Here is a 21143-nt window from a genome sequence, read left to right as displayed (position 1 = left end):
ATGTGGCTCAGCATCTGCCACCTGCTGGCCTTACCACTCGTTCACACCCACCTGCCACCCTTCACACTTGCGGAGACCCTTCCCAATGCCATCAAGGGAAGCAGAGCTGCAAAGACTCAGGGTTTTACGTATTTTCTTCCTATCCTCCTTGGTTGTCCCTAAACTGTTCCCTGGCTGTATGTTCTGCTCCCTAAACCCAGGTACCCAGGGCCTTGGGCCCTAGATTCCCCAGGTCCACCAGCTGATCTGTGGTAGGGGTGAAGGAGAGCCATAGCATCTGGAAGCCACTTCCAGCCTGTGCGTAGGAAAACCCTGTGTGAGTGAGGGTGTGGACTGAACAAGGCCTCTGCTGAACCAGGGACCTTAGGATCTGTCTGCTGTCCAGTCGGCTTGGACCATGGGCTATGGAGGGGACAGCTCCATGGGCTGCTTTGTTTTAGGAATCATGTGTTGTCTTGGTGGTGGGCATTGTACTTCTAGTGGACTGTTTGGTGGAATTGGGGGATTTGTATGGGTTTGGCCAATAGTACAGAGCTGAGGTGCCAGTGGGGAGAGCAGGGATAGGAGGATGGGCAGCCTGTGTCAGAGGAAACCACGCCAGCCAGCCAGACTCCCAGACCCTCAGCTCCTGTAGATTCCTGGGCAGCACAGAAGCAAGGGAGGGTCCTTGTCCTGCCCTGCCTAAGGAGACTCTCTAAGGGACCCCACCCCTATGTCTTTAACAGGCCTGGGTAGAGATGTGCAGGTTATGTCCATTCTGCCAATACTTGAAATGGGTTCAGCAATGTTGGGTGTTTTACACAATTTTATAGATCTTTTTTCTACATAGCCTTTTATAGATGAAAATACAATGTCAACCATGTTGCTGCCCATGCAGTGCCAAGTGAAGTCTATCAGACGGATAACTGGTTTTGATAAATTTATTGCTATGAGGCCTTCTATCTGTGAATGGTTATGTGGGTGTGCACACATACACATATGTGTGTGCTTACACGTGCCCCTGTATAAATGTGGCTGGCCCCCACATCCTCTGGGCTTCCCACTTTCCCATTTCCACCCTTGGGTTCAAACGCAGTCAAATCTACAGGACAGGGAGCAGGTGCATTGATCACAATACTCCTGGGCTCATGTTGGGGCTCAGGCCTCATTCTTTAACCTTTCTTTCCTTCATGAACCTCAGACAACCAGTTGCTTAGGACTGTCAATCAGGCCCCAGATCAGCCTTTCAGCTGACACCTGCCCAGCAAACTGAGACTGGGTCGGGTGATGGCTTTGGGGAGCTTTTGCCATCCTACAAGCCATGCCTCCTCCTTGTGCTCTGCTCTGAGTGGCCCTAGTGCCAGGGACTAGAGGACAAGGTGTTTCTATCAAGTGAGGGGAAAGAATGAAGGAGCAAGGAAGGAGAGGAGGTGAGTGCATGTTTTCTAGAAGCTCAGACAATAGCCTTGCACTGTTAGGAACTACAGTTTCCAACCAGGCTACATAGAACATTGTTCCTGTAGCCCTGTCGAGGGTGTGGATCCCTTGGAAAATTACAATAGGACATCACTGGGTCTCTACCCTTCCTCACCCCAGAGCCCAGTGGGTCACAGACAGAGCATGGAAGAGGTGGTCACAGGCAGTCTCTTGGGACAAACAGCCTCCTTCCTACCTGAGAGCAGTGGGCCATCCTGCAGTGGTAGTCCTGGGAGGTAGGGAAGAAGCTGGGCAGTGGAGGGCTCTCACACCTTTCTGTCTTTATTTAAACCAGCAATCTTTGTTCTGCTTGTAGTAAAAAGAAATAATAAGACCTGAAAGATTGTGGGAGAGGGTGGGAGGAGAAAGGGTGGGCTTAATGCCAGCAATAGGCCACATATGGAAATCTTAATTAAAATGCAGTAAGGACCCACTACTCAGAAGTCAATGTGTGGCCATTCCCCTTTACTGTTAGTCTCTCCTATTTTTCTGCAGTGCTTTCATCACATTGACACACATGCCTATCCTTAAACTGTGTGCTTCTGGGCTGACAGAAGGGATTTCCTTTGAGAGGACAAGACCCCAGAATATTCCTCCTCTCAATAAAAAGACTGCAGCTGATGCAATTATTATCTAATCCAATTGAGTCAAGCCAATCACATGGTTTAATCTTCTTTGGGGACAATGCTTTGTGTCATGACTCCAGGTCTGAATGCATATGGAAGTGTGTATATAGAATGTCTGGGGATGTATCTCAGAGGGACAGTTTCAACCTCATATGCATATAGCCATGGGTTTGAAAAAAGAACCACATCAGAAGAACGCACTTTAGGAGGCGGAACCATAAGGTACATTCTAACCATCAGGAGACACAGCTACTAACCCTGTTAGAAGATGTCAGCCATGGGGCCCTGCTGACAAATACAAAAGTATTGTGACCATGCAAGTTTCCTACTCGACATTTCCACAAGCATCCTGAAAGCAAGACAATACCCTAAGTGCTGTCTCCAGCATCTACCTCTCTCAGAACCTGCTCAGAGAACTCATGAAGATGCATTTATGGTATAAAGTCAACAGTATTTTCTTTGTAGACTGTTTTCACAAAAGGGCTTACACATTATCAATATGGGTTTATGGAGTTTTGTTATGATGTCATCATCATCTCATTGGAAAACCCATCTCATTCACACAAGATTATAACATGAACAATTTAAACACTTTATATTATCACAAAGTTTCATAATTCCAAGAACTATGTCCCAACCAATAATTTCATGTGGGGGTGTAAAACATGAAGAGTTCAAGGTTTTCCTTGGGTCAAAACACCTTATGCTTATATCCTCTAATGAATTTTCATTTCTTGTATCAAAATGATGTTTATTTCTGCTCTCAATAGCATGCAAGTTAAGAACTGAAACAAACTGCAGAAAAGGTCTGGATTATCCATGGGGCTGAAGGTGAGCACAGCTGAGGAGGTGAATGCAAGGTAATGTGGAGATTTGCCTCACTCACCAATGGGGTAGAGAGGCTGCATGAGTTCCATATGATGGGTTTCATTCCAGATCTTTCGTCTCTTTCATCAGTGATTCCTTCCAAAGACAGGTGCCCAGCTGGGGACCTCCTCCCTAGGAAGTCCATAATCTGAGTAACAGAGTCTGATGGTAAGTATGTAAATTTATTTTTTTTAGTCTCCTTTTCCTTATGTTGAGTCTAGAACAGAGGTTCAGGAACCTGACCTCATGTTGATACTTGAGAGACTCCTGATGTGTTAGTCATGAAGTAGTAATCGTCATTCCATACACAGTGCCAGAACAAGGAGGTCATGGTGAAATAAATGAATGCTGCTCTCACTGCTAGCCTGATACCCTCTTCCAGGGAAAGAAGAGCAGATACTGAAGAAGCCTAATCTCATCAAAGCAGAAAATCAGAGACTGCATGGATCCCCACCCTAATGGGTAGGGGACTTATGATCTCCATGGACAACAACATTAGGGAAGAAGGACTTGTTAGGTGGGACCCTGCTCAGAACAAAGGACCTAACATGATGGCCATGCCCACCACCCACCACCAGCATTCCTGAGCATGACTAGGCCCAGCAGCTTCAAGACTCCCCTGCTGGCCACCGCCAATCCCCCTCCATAGTTGGTACCTTATGTTCCCTCCCATCCTTGAAAAAGTTACTTTTCTCAACCTGCCCCTGGTTCCTAGCTAACACATCATCCTTCCTGGCCGTCCCCTTTAAAAAACCTCCATCTTAGGTCCTGGATGTTACTTCTCTGTCCTCACATCTAGGGGAAAATGAACCATGCCCGAGAGCTGTGCCAATTAACATGAACTAGCATTACTGATCTGGTCTGATCTGCTTCTTTGCTTCCGTTAAGCCTTTCATCTGGAGCTGAAAGCCTGGGTGGAGCTGAGTCTCTAGTTCCAAGGGGCCAGCCCCTTGCTGAACTGTGTGAGGCCTCTCTTCTTCCAGCTGTGGACCTGACATGATCGGTCACCTTCTGCTTCATGGCAAGTTGACTGCTTTTTAGCCTCGGCCTCCCTGGGCCCCTGTCTGAAGTTGTGGCCATGCCAGGATAAGGCAGCTGGGTTCCCTAAGGTGCTGGAAGACGTTCCCTCTTAGGATTTCTCTCAATCTCTCTCTCTCTCTCTCTCTCTCTCTCTCTCTCTTCCTCTCCCTCCCTCCCTCCCTCTCTCCCTCCCTCCCTCCCTCCCTCCCTCTCTCTCTCTCTCTCTCTCTCTCTCTCTCTCTCTCTCTCTCACACACACACACACACACACACACACAGTTTTAGGCCCAGAGCATTGTCTGGGACTCCTCACTCTAGTCTCTGGCCCCTGGCTCTGAGTCTTTGGCCTAGGCTTTAAAATGGGCAACTCCAAATCAAAACTCAGCCCCAGTCACCTCTGGGCTGTCTGTTACAATACATATCCAATTACAATATGTATCCAAATTGGAGCTCTCTCAAACTATTAAATCTAAATGCCTGATTTTTTTACTCTGAAAAAACTTGGCCTTACAGGGTGTGATGGGGCATGCCTTTAATCCCAGCACTCAGGAGACGGAAGTATAAGGATCGCCATGAGTTCCAGGCCACCCTGAGACTACATAGTGAATTCCAGATCAGCCTAGGCCACAGTGCCAGAGTGAGACCCTACTTTGCGGGGGGGGGGGGGGGGGGGGGGGGGGGGGGGGGTAGGGGGGAGAACTTGGCCTTTTCATGGACTCGAAAAACACTCACACTGCCCTCCAGAGGGCACTCTAGATTTCAGTGTCCTCCCTGATTCAAAAAGTTTTGTTGCTGTGCTAACCAGCCAATGGTCTGAGCTCCCTTATGTCCAGGCTTTTTGGGAACTTTGCTCTTGTCCTTCTCTCCATAGCCAACGTGCCATGGCTCAGGTTCTCTGGGCCAGAATAGAAAGCCTATGAACTAATCAGAACCACAAGGCTCAAATCTCAAACATTCAGCACCAATTGTACTCGCAGAACACTTTGCCCCGCCCCCCCACGTGGCCCTCCCAGTGGCTCCCAACCTCCCCTTTCTTCTCCCTCTCCTGCTGCCCCCCCCACCCATGCTTTCCTCTCCACCCCTTCTTCTCCTTCTCCTGCTACAGTTACCCCTCCCTTATCTCCTACTCCAACCTCAATCACAGCCTCCCTTCCAAGCCCTAAAGGCATTTGCCCCCATTCCCCTCTCCCCTATCCCTTCTCCTCACCCCCTTCTATGGCCCTCAGTCCCTCCTCCGCCCTACCCATCATGCTCCACATCCTCTTCCATTCCCTTGTCCCACTCCATGGTCCTATCCCCTCCTCCATCCTCTCTTCTAGTTCCAGCCTTTCTCCAAAGCCTCAACCGACTCACCAGGAATCCCGCTCTGTGCCCCCAACACCCCTGCCCCCCAACTTTATCTTCCCTGACACAACTCCACCCAGCTCATCCAGTCCTCTACCCCACACTCCCCAACTCCCACCTCATAGGAGGGAAACAAACTTCTGAAAAAGGGGGCCACCTGGGATATGGATGGATGGATTTTTAAAGAAACATTCAGCCAATTTTTCCCCAAAACAGGCCTCCACAATTATCTCTGACATTCACCAAACTTTACATATTGGACCTAAAGCCCTTTCCAGGTTCCTGGAACCCCTGTTGGACACCAACGCCCTCCAAACCCACATCTCACAGGTCCAGTCCACCTGTCAGATATGCACTCAAACCAATGCACAAGAGGGCCTGCACCTCCGACAGTCCTGCAACAATTAAGGGGACATCAACCAGGTGAAGATTGGCAGATAGATTTTACCTAGACACCAACCCACAAAAAACACAGTTATCTCCTTAAGCTAGTTGATACGTTTACAGGCTGGATTGAGGCTTTCCCAGCTTACAAGGAGACTGCGGATGTCCTGGCCCAAATTCTTCTAGAGCACATCATGCCAAGATTTGGGTTCCCATTTATCATCCAGACAGACAACAGCTGGACCTTCACTTCTAAGTCTCATGAGTATCAGAGGCACTCAGCCAGCATATCCTGGAAAATACAGATCCCTTACAGTCCACAGTCATTGGGTAAAGTAGAGCAGGCCAACAGCCTTATTATACAGCAGTTCGCCAACCTGCCCTGACCCTCCCTTCTCCCTGTTGCTCTAACCCACTTTTGAGCTGCCCCTTGCTCCTCCACTGGGCTTAGCCACTTTGAGTTGCTGTATGGGGGACCAATTCTACCCTCTAATCACCTTCTGACCCAAAGCCCCCGGCTGGCCAACTACCTCTCCTACCTTTCCCTTCTGAGCTCCCTTCTCTGTTCACATGCAGATAGATCCCTACCTGTTCCACTGCTGCTGACACATCAGGGACGACCTTTACTGCCTCATCAAGTCTTTCTTAATCAGCTTGTCTCCAGACCTCTCGCACCCAGGTGGGACAGACCCTACACTGTGATCCTTACCACCTCAGCAGCAAAATTTCTGTGACACTCGTGTTGGTACCACATCTCCAGGCTTAAATGAACTTCAGGACAAAATGGTTGGTCTGTACAGCAAACAGGTCCTATCTCCCTTAAATTCTCTAACCATCCTGCTCTTACTTAGCCTAGCCCAAATCCCTGGGGCTACTATTGCAGTCCGGTTTGCATTGCTGGTAGAAATCACCCAACCAAGAGCAGCTTCCGGGAAAAAGAGGTTTATTTTGGCTTACAGGCTTGAGGGGAAGCTCCACAATGGCAAGGAAAAATGATGGCATGAGCAGAGGGTGGACATCACCCCCTGGCCAACATAAGGTGGGACACAGCAACAGGAGGGTGTGCCAAACACTGGCATGGGAAAACTTGCTATAAAGCCCATAAGCCCACCCCCAACAATACACTCCCTCCAGGAGGCATTAATTCCCAAATATCCATCAGCTGGGAACCTAGCATTCAGAACACCTAAGTTTATGGGAGACACCTGAATCAAACCACCACATTCTACCCCTGGCTGCCATAAACTGATATCCATACATGATGTAAAATACAATGCATTCAGTCTGACTTTAAAAATCCCCATAGTTTTTATCAATCCCAATGATGTTCATACATCCCCATAGTCCAAGATTTTTTAACTGAGCCATAATACCAAACAATAACCTCAAAAAAAACCATAATGGCACAAAATAAATATTCACACTGCAAAAGATGGCATTGGGCATAGTAAAGAAACATTCAACCAATACAAGATTTAAAGCAACCAGGGCAAAGATCAAACTCTGTAGCTTCAAGTGCAGCAACTCTAACCAGTGACAAATCTTCAAGTCTGATCATTTTTTTTAAAAAAAAAAAACATTTTATTGACAGTTTCCATAAATTTAAACAATAAACCATGATAATTCTCATCCCTCATTCCACAAATCACCCACAAATTCACCCTCCATTGAATCTCTTTACAATTAGTCTTTCTTCTATTTTGATGTTGTCATCCTTTCTTCCTATTTTGAAGGTCTTGTTTAAATATCAAGTCCAATAATTCTAACCAGCAACAAGTTTCCGGCATTCCAATTCCGCCCCTCCAGCTAGACTACTCACAGTCCTGGTAAACTTCATCAGGGCCGGCAGCTCCTTGGCAGCCATCTCATGGTCCCGGCATCTCCACTGGGTCTCCACTGCAAGCCAGGGTTTATCCTCATGGCCCCATGGGGTCTCTATGCAGGCAACCAGCAAACCTGCTTTGCACTGCTCATGGCCATTTCCAAAACACAAGACCGTGTTGCAAACTCAATGACCCTCTTTCCAGGATTTCTTATACTCCACAATACCAGGTAGGGTGCCAATTTGTTAATCCAGGGGGATTAAAGCAGACTTTGAAGAAGAGGACTCCTTGAGCACTAAGGCCCCTTCAAAAGAGTTGACATTCTTTCTGTTACCCCATCACAGGTCAGCTAGCCCAGTCTCAAAGGTTGTAATCTCTCAGTTGCAGCTGAATGGGCAACAGTTGACCCAAAGATTTTTCTTTCTGTGCCATGTCCCTCTGCACACACCAGTTCATTTCTACGCAAAGCAACCCTGCATAACTTCTCAGGACACGGGCATAACAGCAAGCTTTTCACACAAACTGCTAGCTCAGTCCAAGCAAAGCTCTTTCTCACCCTCATAAGCCAAACCTCACAGTCCATAGTTCTTATTGCATTCAGGTCTTGCAGCTTAGACCAGAATAGTCCATCAAGCTGTACTTACAGCACTGCAAGGCATCTCTTAGGCCAAGGTTTCAACTCCTTCCTCATTCCTCTTGAAAATTAGCTCCAAAAGGCTGAAACCACATAGTCACGTGTCTAGCAGCAATCCCACTCCTCAGTAACAGTCAAGTGACTGTTGCAGTCCGGTTCGCATTGCTGGTAGAAATCACCCAACCAAGAGCAGCTTCTGGGAAAAAGAGGTTTATTTTGGCTTACAGGCTCAATGGGAAGCTCCACAATGGCAGGGGAAAATGATGGCATGAGCAGAAGGTGGACATCACCCCCTGGCCAACATAAGGTGGGACACAGCAACACGAAGGTGTGCCAAACACTGGCATGGGGAAACTTGCTATAAAGCCCATAAGCCCACCCCCAACAATACACTCCCTCCAGGAGGCATTAATTCCCAAATATCCATCAGGTGGGAACCTAGCATTCACAACACCTAAGTTTATGGGGGACACCTGACTCAAACCACCACAGCCACTAACTGCACTTCACCTCCTTGTGAGTTCCAATTTCAGATCTACTCCTTGGATGACAAGGGACAACAGACCGCCCTACTCAACTATACTTTGTGCCCTTTTGGTTCCTGCAAACCAGTCCATTTAAACTTTGATGCCATTGTCACTGGCACAGGTAACTACAAAACCGGAGGGCTCTAGAAATACTAACTGCAGAAAAAGTAGGAACATTCTCAAGGAAGAATGCTGCCACTGTATAAAAGAATTGGACCTAGTGGAGATGTGAGTGAAAACACTCCAGACACTGGATGAAGACCTTCAACACTGCTTCACTAACCCGGCATCCTCCCCAAGCTGGGGGCAATCCATGATTCTACCCTGGCTTGCCCCACTAATGAGTCCATTGATGATTTTTTTTAATAGCCTCTTGCCTCCTCTCCTTCCCCCAGGAGCGCAAACAGGAAGTTTCCAGGGTGGCCATCAACCAGATGCTCACACACTCATATCTTCCCTTGAACACTGACATGCCAACTGCCAACTCTCCCTGCCCCACATCATCCCCAACCAGCTTGAAGTTGGCAGGACTTCTGTCAGCACCCATAAACACAAAAATTTCAAAATGTTAGGCAGGACCATGCTCAGAACAAAGGACCTAACATGACACAAATGCCCTCCAATAACCCAACCACCCATGTTTCTGAGCATGATCAGGACCAGCAGTTTCTAGACAACTGGTCCCCCTCCCTAGTTGGGATATTATAAGGAGACCTTTTCTCCCTCCCAACCTTGAAATAGTTACTTTCCACAGCCTGCTTTTGGTTCCTGGTTAATATGTCATCATCTTCTCTTCTCCCCTTTGAGAGACCTCCATCTTAATCCCGGATCCGACTTCTCTGGCCACACATGTTGAGACCAGTGAACCTCACCTTAGACCAGTGCCAATAAACTTGAAATAGCTTTCATGATCTGATCTGATCTGGTTCTTTGCATCAGTCAAGCTTTTCGACAATGAAGATTTTAAAAGGTATAATAGCTGGGAAATGGAACCAGCCTAGATGTCCATCAACAGATGAGTAGATAATGAAGATGTGGCACATTTATACAATGGAGTTCTACTCAGCGGTAACGAAAAATGAAGTTATGAAATTTGCAGAAAAATGGATGGACCTGGAAAGTATTATACTAAGTGAGGTAACCCAGACCCAGAAAGCCAAGCGCCACATGTTCTCTCTCATATGTGGATCCTACCTACAGATGACTGGGCTTCTGCGTGAGAATGAAAATACTTAGTAGCAGAGGCTAGTAAGTTAAAAAGGAGACATAAAGGGTAGAGAAAGGAAGAGGGGAGGATACTTAATAGGTTGATATTATATATATGTAATTACAATGATTGTAATGGGGAGGTAATATGATGGAGAATGGAATTTCAAATGGGAAAGTGTGCGGGTGGGGAGGGAGAGAATTACCATGGGATATATTTAATAATCATGGAAAATGTTAATAAAAATTAAAAAAAAAGATTTTAAAAGGAACATAGAAAGAAAAAAAAACCCTGAAGTACTTCCTAATATCACATAGATTGAGAGGATACTCATTAACCTAAACTTAATATCAAAAGGCCCACTGAAGAAGGAACGTGGAGCAATGGGGTTTAGAAAGAGAACATAAGAAAACATGGGAATATGAACAAAAGGCAAAATGTTAAAATAATTACAGTAGTTAATTGAAAAAAAATACTTGAGCTATTGCAACACCAACCATCCCATGAATAGAATGGACCTTTTGGTTTTCTCCTCCTATTTTGTTTTGTTTTGTTTGTTTTTTGGTGGTAGGGTTTCACTCCAAGCCAACCTGACATGGAATTCACTATGTACTTTCAGGGAGCCCTCAAACTCAAGGTGATCCTCCTACCTCTGCCGCCCGAGTGCTGGGGTTAAACGCATGCGCCAACACACAGCCCTCTTTTCATTTCTTAGTATAAGAAAGTCTTTCTCAACATGAAAAAGACAGAATCGGGCTGCAGGAAAGGCTAAACTCTTAAGGGCATTTCCCAGAAACATGTGATGACCTGTATATGATTCCACAATACCCACCTATAGCCAGATACACCAGGTGGCACATCTATCTAGACATCATTGGCAGTGAAAAGAGACCCTGGTACACCCATTCTCAGTCTCTCTTCTTTTCATCCATAATAATAACAAAAAAAATATCTTTAGAAATGGACTCGAAAGTAATTAATATAATTTATTTGGTCAACGTCCTTGCAGCTCATGTACAATAAGTCAGGTGATATTTAATTGTGTCAATTAGGAAACCATAGGAGGTAACTTCCCAGCTCCAAACCAAAGCCTGCAGCCTCACAATGTCATTTCTTTCACACCAGCCTCCATGCCCTCTCAGAATGAGAAGGCATTTACATGTCAACAAACAAGACCGAAGAGATAAAAGTCAAATATCCAAAGTGATTATGAAGCCGATGGGAGAGTCATGGCATCGAAATAATAATGCAAAGATGGCATAAAACTCATCAGAAACAATCCATAAGTCAACTTGACCCTGAGCAAATATTGGAAGTAGCACCATCCACACAGAAGGTGTACTCACTGGCACATCAACCAAGCTGGAGAAACTGCACAATAACCCCCAGTTTTCAGAATTTCAATTAGCCAAGTTGAGAATCACAAGGCAGGTAGCATTCATTCTAGAAACGTGTCCCCATTTGTGAGAAATGTGAAATATCCCAGCCCCTATCTGAGGAGCTAGAAGAAACCTCTAGAATATTAAATTTGCGAGTTGACCTCTAGAAACAAAACAACAGAAACAAACAAAGAAACAAACAAAAAATGGAAAGAGTACAAAAAAAAAAAAAACCACCTTTGATAAAGTTGAACCTGGACTAGACAAACAGGCAACACTATCAACTCTTTTTTTTTTTTTTTTTTTGGCTTTGCCAGGTCCAGTTTCACTCTAGTCAAGTGTGGCCTTTGATGTCTTTAATGCCAACACTGGCATGTGTCATTTGGGAAGCAGTGGTAGGAATGAGTTCAAAGCCACGACCTTGCAGAAAACAAAAAGAATGACAAGAAAATCCAAACAGTTTAAGGTGTGGCTTGTTTGTCTAATTGAGGCAACCACACCCCAGACTCAGCTGTGTTTTTTTTTTTGAATTTTTATGTTTTTATTATTATTAATACCATATTTTGCATGAATACATCATATGTTGATACCCTTTTTCCCCCTTGTCTCTGCCCCATTCCATAAAACTTGCATTTTTATTTTAAATACAATGGCACAAGTGCTAGTCAGCTATTGTTGTGCTAATGCATTATAACAAACAGCTCCTAAGTGGCCTCAACATGAGTTAATTTTTCTCTCTCACCAGCTGAAGGTCAGATGGAATGGTTGTGAGTCTCTCTGATAGTTGATTTTAGATCTTCTCCATATATTTATCATTCTGGAATCAGTGACTTCCAAGGCATGCTCGGCTCATACAAGATTGTAGCTGCCACAAAAGCAAATCCAAACTACACAAATCCATTTAATGACACTGTTTGCATCATAGACATTATCATGCACACAGCCAAGGCCTTCATCAACAGGACAAGGATGTCCACTGTGTTCAGTCTAACAAGAGGCAGTGAAAATTAAATTTTTCAAAGAGCTTGCCAATATTACATGAAAGCAATCATAGATCAAGATTAATAACCCAATTTTCTATGGTAAGGACTCTCTGACTGTTAGGTGAGGGATGGGTAAGAGGAGAGAATGAAGGAGACTTGACTGGTTGGGAGAGGATGGTGACCTGAATCAGGTGATGCAGTGAGACAGACAGATTTGGGTTCTATTACAGGCATGCCTCAAGCAACTGGTGTTGGGCTAGTCAAGGGATGATGCACTCATTCCAACCATACTGGCCTTCCTATTATTCTTTAAGCTGGGCATACTGTGATCCTAGGGTCTTTTAAATTGCTGTTGCTTCTTCCCAAAACACTGTTCTGGGTGGCCATTGACTTGGTCCACTTCCTCAGACAATTTAGGTGCGGGTCCAATCACTGACAACCCCTGGGTTAGACCTACCCACCCTGTTAACTGCAGCTGCACTCCCCTCTCACCTACTTTCCCACAGCTCTGTCAGCCAGCCAGCAGAGGCTGGCTTGATTATCAATGCCTCCCTAGTGCTACAATGAGAGCTCCCTGCAGGCAGGGCCTTTGTGGTAGTTTCAATTAGGTGTCCCTCTTAAACTCATGTGTTCTGAATGCTTATCCCAGCACATGGCCATTTGAGAGTTGGAGCCTTGCTAAAGCTGTGTCACTAGGCGTGGACCTTGAGCTTCATTAACTCCCAGTTTGCCAGTGTCCTTGGCTCGCACTCATTCAGCTGTGTTTTTGTAAGATAAAAATAGGGACCTTCCAAGCACGGTGTTGATGTGCACGCCTCTCTTCCCAGAAGGTGCATGGGAACCCGGCGGCAGGGGTGGCAGGATCGCCATGAGTTTGAGGTCATTTTGAGACTATGGAGTGAATTCCAGGACAGCCTAAGATAGAGGGAAACCCAGCCTGGATAACCCAAGAAGGGGGGCGGGGAGGAATCTCATGTCAATCCCATGGCTGCAGGCGATTCAGTTCTCATGTATTCCAACTGAGTAAAGCCCATCAAGTTGTTCTCAGATTCTTTGAGACAATGGCTCATGACATTACTTCAGATCTGAGTTTGTTCACAAAAATACATTCAGAAACTCTAGGGATATAGTTCAGTTGTTAGAGTGTCATTAAGTTAAAGTATCTCATACATTACAGGCAGGGGATGAAGTCCCTAGAATTCAGACCCAATCAGCACAGAGATAATTGAGTCAAATGTGATTGGCTTAAGCAATCCCATGACCCTGGCTGGGGCAGTATAAAGGCCATTCTGAACTCAGCCTGTCTCACTTCCCTTTCTCCTTGCATCCGGAAAGCTCTATCAATTGGCTACACTTCCTTCCTTCCTTCCTCGCCTGAGAAGTTGCTCACAAGAGGAAATCCTTTGAGGACATATGCATTGAAATGCCAAGTAAGTTCAAGAAAAAGAACCTGACATTTATTTTATTTTATTTTATTTTATTTTATTTTATTTTATTTTATTTTATTTTATTTTATTATATTTTATTGTATTGTATTGTATTGTATTTTACTTTAATTTGTTTTTTTTTTTTTTTTTTTTTTTTTTGGTTGGGTCTCTCTCTAGCCCAGGCTGAACTTGAGTTCACTATGTAGTGTCAGACTGGTCTGGAACTCAAAGATATTTGTCCTACGTCTTTGTCCCCAGTATGGCAAATTGTGGCATGCACTACCAAGGCCAGAAAAATCTGACTTTCGTATAGAGGTTGGTTTGGTCATCAGGAAGGCTTAGGGTGCTATTGGAAATGGAGGCTAAATAGAAATGGCACCAGAGACGGAGAGGAGAATCAGGATGAAAGTTTAATCCCATGCCAGTGTGGGCCCAGGGGAAACACTTCCAAAGACTGTGTTCACAGTTCATACAACCTATCTTGGAGTACTCTTATCATTGTTAGGTCTCAGAGCCCAGAGCCCTGGCTTAGTGCCAGAGATCTTGAGTATGGGATAGGTAAATTTTATACAATCAATCAATCAAACAAAAAACACCCCATGGCTATTTCACAGACAGATGCCTGTAGAAATGGTGGTAAAAAGACGATTTTCAATACAAGTCAGCAGTTGCAATGCAGATCCGGGTCTTGAATAATTAAGCAATTGAAAAGACCACACATTTAGGAGAAAAGACTACCCAGTAACATGTAAATAATACAAAAGTCTCCCCAGTACAGGACCTAACTTTGGGGCGTGTGTTTCTGACTTACATTTCCTCACCCCAAATAGCACATGAATATATTTCATTGCTTAGTTATTTTGGAAAGTGTTCGTGCTCATGAGATCTAAAACTAAGCAGCACAGGAACACAGATATGATTGAAAAGAAGTGAGGCCAATGTTAATTTTGTTTTGCTCTGTTTTGTTTATTCGAGATAGGGACTCAGTCTAGGCAAGGCTAACGTAGTTTTGGAATGTAGTCTCAGGGTGGTCTCGAACTCATGGTGATCCTCCTACCTCGGCCTCCCAAGGGCTGGGTTAAAGGTATGCGCCAGCACACCCAGCCCAACATTGACTTGTAACATTTTCTTTTTCTGGTTTTTCTGCTTAGGGTCTCCCTGTAGCCCAGGCTGACCTGAAACTCAGTTTGTGGTCAGGGTGGTCTTGAACTCATGGCTGTTTTGCCCAGATCTCAGAGTCCCCAAAGACCACCAAGAGAGTGAGGCACATATGCAACAGCAAAGTGCTTTATTTCGGGCTTAGCTTGTGCTCCAGACTTTACCAACTCAGTGGGTTGGTCCAAGAGCCCCGAATGGCGTCTGGAGAGAGCTTTCATTAGGTTCAAACAAAGCAAAGGGGAAGTTGCAATGGGGCAGTTCCATGATAGGTTGACATTTAAATGTGCTAGGTGGTGGGTTACATAGTAGCTGAGGTGCGTTCAGCACACTTGTCTATAGTCAGAAGAGCCACAGGAATCGATAACATTTATTGTTCCTTTTTGATTGGCCCATTACAGGGATTAATTTGGGTACTGAGCAGTTTGCAGTTGTTTTTCCCAGTAACTGCCAAGTGTTGTGTCAGTAATTTGGGCCCAGGAGGGAAACAGAAACTCAGGCCTATTAATATATTTAAAGACTGTCATGGTGTTACTTTGGTTTGGGCTCTTCAGTGGCGATCCTCGCACCTCTGCCTTCCGAGTCCCGAAACTCAAGGCGTGCCCCACCACGCCCAGCTTAAACTATGTTGAATTGATAACTTCCATAAGCCATGATGATTTCCACCCAGCCCCACATTCCCTTCGCAAACCACCCTCCATCATTTCCCTTCCTCCTCTCAATTAGTCTATGTTTCATTTGGATGGCATCATCATTTCCTCCTAGGAAATGAGGGTCTTGTGTGGGTGGGTAGTACCAGGCACTGTAGAGTCACGAGTCCCCGGGCCTTTTTGTGTACCGTAAGGAGACCTGCCCTGTTTTGGGCTCTTACATTCTTTCCGCCACAACTTCAGCAATGGACCCTGGGTCTTGGAAGTTGTGACAGAGGTGTCTTAGTGCTGAACACCCTGTCACTTCTTCTCAGAACTATGGTGCCTTTGGAGTCATGGCCCTGGTCACCAGCCATCTGGAAATATTTTGATTCTGGAGACTCGGGCCTAAAGACCACCTGTGCCATGACTGATTCCACTGAAATCTTTCAGGTTGTTCCAGCAGTTCATGAGTGGGTGAGGTCACGAGACTGACCCATCAAAGGTCTGTGGTGCTGGAGAAGTTCAGGCCTTGAAGACATGTGCAGAAGGTGATACTTGCTTGTGCTCCTTGAGAAGCTAGACAGGAAAATTTTTCGCCTTGACTCTGGAAACATGGATTCTCCTGAGAACCATGGGGAAGGTGAGTGTCCCTTTGAATATACTTTCAAAACTCAGATCACTTCAGCCAAATGCCTTTTGTCTACTTCCTCCAGATTCACCTTCATCTAATGTGTGTGTTTATCTACCTGTAGATTCATCCCGATCATCTCAACCTGATGCAGACCTGCTGAAGGTGACTTTCAAGGCAACAGAGCATGCTCTGAGCCGGCAACGTTACCTGAGTTGGAAAAGGCCTTATGGCATCGCTGCTGGGCTCCAGAATCTGGGAAACACCTGCTACCTGAACGCCACACTGCAGTGTCTGACACACACACCGCCTCTGGCCACTGCGATGCTGTCCCAGCAGCACTCCCAGACCTGCTGTCACCGGGGATTCTGTATGATGTGCGCCTTGGAAGCTCACGTGACCCGCTCACTCCTCCATTCAGGTGATGTTATCAGGCCCTCTGGGCCGCTGGTCAGTACTTTCCATCGGTACAAGCAGGAAGACGCCCATGAGTTCTTGATGTTCCTTCTTAATGCAATGCAGAGGTGCTGCCTGGAAGGGAAAAGCGACTCAGATTCCAGTGCTGAGGACGCCACCATCATCCGCGAGATATTTGGGGGCTACTGGAGATCCCAAGTCAGATGTCTCCTCTGCCGTGGCGCCTCAGAGACCTGTGACGCCTACCTGGACATTTCCCTGGATATCAGGGAAGCTCAGAGTGTGAGGCAAGCCTTGGAAGATCTGGTGAAGCCCGAGAAACTGCACGGGGAGAATGCCTACCAATGCAGCACTTGTCTGAAGAAGGTACCAGCCACGAAGACACTCACTCTGAAAACCGTGTCTAAGGTTCTCATCCTTGTGATGAAAAGGTTCTCGGCTTTCACGGGCCACAAAGTGAATCAGCACGTGAAATTTCCCGTCTCTCTTGACATGGGTCCTTACATGTCTCAGCCAGGCCGAGGGCCACTTGTGTATGTTCTCTACGCTGTGCTGGTCCACACAGGTCTGAGCGGTCACAATGGACATTACTTATGTTATGTAAAAGCTGGGAATGGACAATGGTATAAGATGGAGGACGCGAAGGTCACCAGGTGTGACATTTCTACCGTCCTAATGCAGCGTGCCTACGTGCTGTTTTATTTCCTGCAAAGTGATATCCAAGACAACAGTGTTGATCTGCATGTGGGCACGGACCCAGGAGCTCACGGGGCTGAAGAGAGGGTTGTGGGAGAGCAGAAGACACAGCTCATCAGAAACTTCTCTATGGAACTTCCAGAGTCACAGGATCCTGTGGAGTATACAGCCACCAAAGAAATGTCCCTAGACCAGTGGAAAAGCCTCCAAGAAAGAAACAGACTCAAGCCTCAATTTAACCTCAGGAGAGTAGAAGTCACTCTGCCACCCAATGTAGTAATTATTCACAAGGCAAAATACAGAGGCGATTTGGGGGAAAATCAGGCAGAAAAGGAAAATTCTCTTGTACAAGCTGGTGTGAGACTGGAGTGTGATCAGGGCAGTTCCCTGGTCAGGCCCCACACTAAGAAGCAGAAGAAGAACAAGCAAGGCATGAGGCTTCTAGTCTTGTAGACTTCTGAGTTCAATACCCGACCCGTTATTGTGTGCAAGCAGGCCTTCCAGAGCTCAGGAGGGCCCTAAGGTCTGCATGCGTCTGCCTCCAGAGTGGTTGAGGACTAGAAGCCAACTCGCACTTTTAATATTCCAGAGGTTTCTTCCAGCTCCTCAGATAGGGGCTGGGATATTTCACATTTCTCACGAATGTGGACACGTTTCTAGAATGAATGCTACCTGCCTTGTGATTGTCAACTTGGCTAATTGAAATTCCAAAAACTGGGGGTTATTGTGCAGTTTCTCCAGCTTGGTTGATGTGCCAGTGAGTACACCTTCTGTGTGGATGGTGCTACTTCCAATATTTGCTCAGGGTCAAGTTGACTTGTGGATTGTTTCTGATGAGTTTTATGCCATCTTTGCATTATTATTTCGATGCCATGACTCTCCCATCGGCTTCATAATCACTTTGGATATTTGACTTTTATCTCTTCGGTCTTGTTTGTTGACATGTAAATGCCTTCTCATTCTGAGAGGGCATGGAGGCTGGTGTGAAATAAATGACATTGTGAGGCTGCAGGCTTTGGTTTGGAGCTGGGAAGTTACCTCCTATGGTTTCCTAATTGACACAATTAAATATCACCTGACTTATTGTACATGAGCTGCAACGATGTTGACCAAATAAATTATATTAATTACTTCTGAGTCCATTTCTAAAAGTATTTTATTTGTTATTATGATCAAGGAGAAGAAGAGAGACAGAATGGGTGTACCAGGGTCTCTTTTCACTGCCAATGATGTCTAGATAGATGTGCCACCTGGTGTATCTGGCTATAGGTGGCTTTTGTGGAATCAAACACAGGTCATCACACGTTTCTAGGAAATGCCTTTAAGACTTCAGCCTTTCCTGCGGCCCGATTCTGTCTTTTTCATGTTGAGAAAGACTTTCTGATACTAAGAAATGAAAAGAGGGCCTTGTGTTGGGGCACGCGTTTAAACCCAGCACTCGGGCGGCAGAGGTAGGAGGATCACCTTGAGTTTGAGGGCTCCCTGAAAGTCCATAGTGAATTCCATGTCAGCCTCAGCCTGGGTTGGACAGAAACCCTACCACGAAAAAGGAACAAAACAACACAAACAAACAAACAAACAAAAAATGGAAAGAGTACAAAAAAAAATTGATAAAGTTGCAACCTGGACTAGAAAAACAGGCAACACTATCAACTCATTTTTTTTTTTTTTTTTTTGGCTTTGCCAGGTCTAGTTTCACACTAGTCAAGTGTGGCCTTTGATGCCTTTAATGCCAACACTGGCATGTGTCATTTGGGAAGCAGCGGTAGGAATGAGTTCAAAGCCACGAGCTTGCAGAAAACAAAAAGAATGACAAGAAAATCCAAACAGTTTAAGGTGTGGCTTGTTTGTCTAATTGAGGCAACCACACCCCAGACTCAGCTGTGTTTTTGTAAGATAAAAATGGGGACTTACAAACAGGGTGTTGATGTGCACGCCTCCCTTCCCAGAAGGTGCATGGGAACCCAGCGGCAGGGCTGGCAGGATGTCCATGAGTTTGAGGTCATTTTGAGACTACGGAGTGAATTCCAGGACAGCCTAAGATAGAGGGAAACCCTGCCTGGATAACCCAAGAAGGGGGGCGGGGAGGAATCTCATGTCAATCCCATGGCTGCAGGCGATTCAGTTCTCATGTATTCCAACTGGGTAAAGCCCATCAAGTTGTTCTCAGATTCTTTGAGACAATGGCTCATGACATTACTTCAGATCTGAGTTTGTTCAGAAAAATACATTCAGAAACTCTAGGGATATAGTTCAGTTGTTAGAGTGTCATTAAGATAAAGTATCTCATACATTAAAGGCAGGGGATGAAGTCCCTAGAATTCAGACCCAATCAGCACAGAGATAATTGAGTCAAATGTGATTGGCTTAAGCAATCCCATGACCCTGGCTGGGGCAGTATAAAGGCCCTTCTGAACTCAGCCTGTCTCACTTCCCTTTCTCCTTGCATCCTGAAAGCTCTATCAATTGGCTACACTTCCTTCCTTCCTTCCTCACCTGAGAAGTTGCTCACAAGAGGAAATCCTTTGAGGACATATGCATTGAAATGCCAAGTAAACTCAAGAAAAAGAACGTGACTTATATTTTTTTTTATTTTATTTTATTTTATTGTATTGTATTGTATTGTATTGTATTGTATTGTATTGTATTGTATTGTATTGTATTGTATTATATTGCATTGTAGTGTATTGTATTTTACTTTACTTGTTTTTTTTTTTTTTTTTTTTTGTGGTTGGGTCTCTCTCTAGCCCAGGCTGACCTTGAGTTCACTACGTAGTGTCAGACTGGTCTGGAATTCACAGATATTCTTCCTACGTCTTTGTCCCCAGTATGGCAAATTGTGGCATGCACTACCAAGGCCAGCAAAACTATGACTTTCGTATAGAGGTTGGTTTGGTCATCAGAAAGGCTTAGTTAGGGTGCTATTGGAAATGGAGGCTAATAGAAATGGCACCAGAGACTGAGAGGAGAATCAGGATGAAAGTTTAATCCCATGCCAGTGTGGGCCCACGGGAAACACTTCCAAAGGCTGGGTTCACAGTTCATACAACTTATCTTGGAGGACTCTTATCATTGTTAGGTCTCAGAGCCCAGAGCCCTGGCTTAGTGCCAGAGATCTTGAATATGGGATAGGTAAATTTTATACAAACACTCAAACAAACAAAAAACACCCCATGGCTATTTCGCAGACAGATGCCTGTAGAAATGGTGGTAAAAAGACGATTTTCAATACAAGTCAGCAGTTGCAATGCAGATCCGGGTCTTGAATAATTAAGCAATTGAAAAGACCACACATTTAGGAGAAAAGACTACCCAGTACGATGTATATAATACAAAAGCCTCCTCAGTACAGGACCTAACATTGGGGCGATTGTTTCTGACTTACATTTCCTCACCCCAAATTGCACATGAATATATTTCATTGCTTAGTTATTTTGGAAAGTGTTCATGGTCATGACATCTAAAACTAAGCAGCACAGGAACACAGATATGATTGAAAAGAAGTGAGGCCAATGTTAATTTTGTTTTGTTCTGTTTTGTTTATTCGAGATAGGGACTCAGTCTAGGCAAGGCTAACGTAGTTTTGGAATGTAGTCTCAGGGTGGTCTCGAACTCATGGTGATCCTCCTACCTCGGCCTCCCAAGGGCTGGGTTAAAGGTATGCGCCAGCACACCCAGCCCAACATTGACTTGTAACATTTTCTTTTTATGGTTTGTCTGCTTAGGGTCTCCCTGTAGCCCAGGCTGACATGAAACTCAGTTTGTGGTCAGGGTGGTCTTGAACTCATGGCTGTTTTGCCCAGATCTCAGAGTCCCCAAAGACCACCAAGAGAGTGAGGCACATATGCAACAGCAAAGTGCTTTATTTCGGGCTTAGCTTGTGCTCCAGACTTTACCAATGCAGTGGGTTCGTCCAAGAGCCCCGAATGGCATCTGGAG

The 21143-nt window shown here is 45.4% G+C and overlaps 1 protein-coding gene across 1 annotated transcript; it reads left to right on the top strand.

Moving 5' to 3' along the window:
* Positions 1–16075: 16075 nt before the first annotated feature.
* Positions 16076–17657, top strand: LOC123457279 (ubiquitin carboxyl-terminal hydrolase 17-like protein 6). Its single transcript, XM_045141238.1, has 2 exons — positions 16076–16103; positions 16216–17657. The coding sequence occupies exons 1-2, from the start codon at positions 16076–16078 to the stop codon at positions 17655–17657; spliced, it is 1470 nt and encodes a 489-aa protein (XP_044997173.1).
* Positions 17658–21143: the final 3486 nt, after the last annotated feature.

This window comes from Jaculus jaculus, unplaced genomic scaffold, assembly GCF_020740685.1.
Source record: "Jaculus jaculus isolate mJacJac1 unplaced genomic scaffold, mJacJac1.mat.Y.cur mat_scaffold_34_1_3701052_arrow_ctg1, whole genome shotgun sequence".
In the NCBI taxonomy this organism is placed as follows: Eukaryota; Metazoa; Chordata; class Mammalia; order Rodentia; family Dipodidae; genus Jaculus; species Jaculus jaculus.
This window is presented reverse-complemented; position numbering and strand designations above follow the sequence as displayed.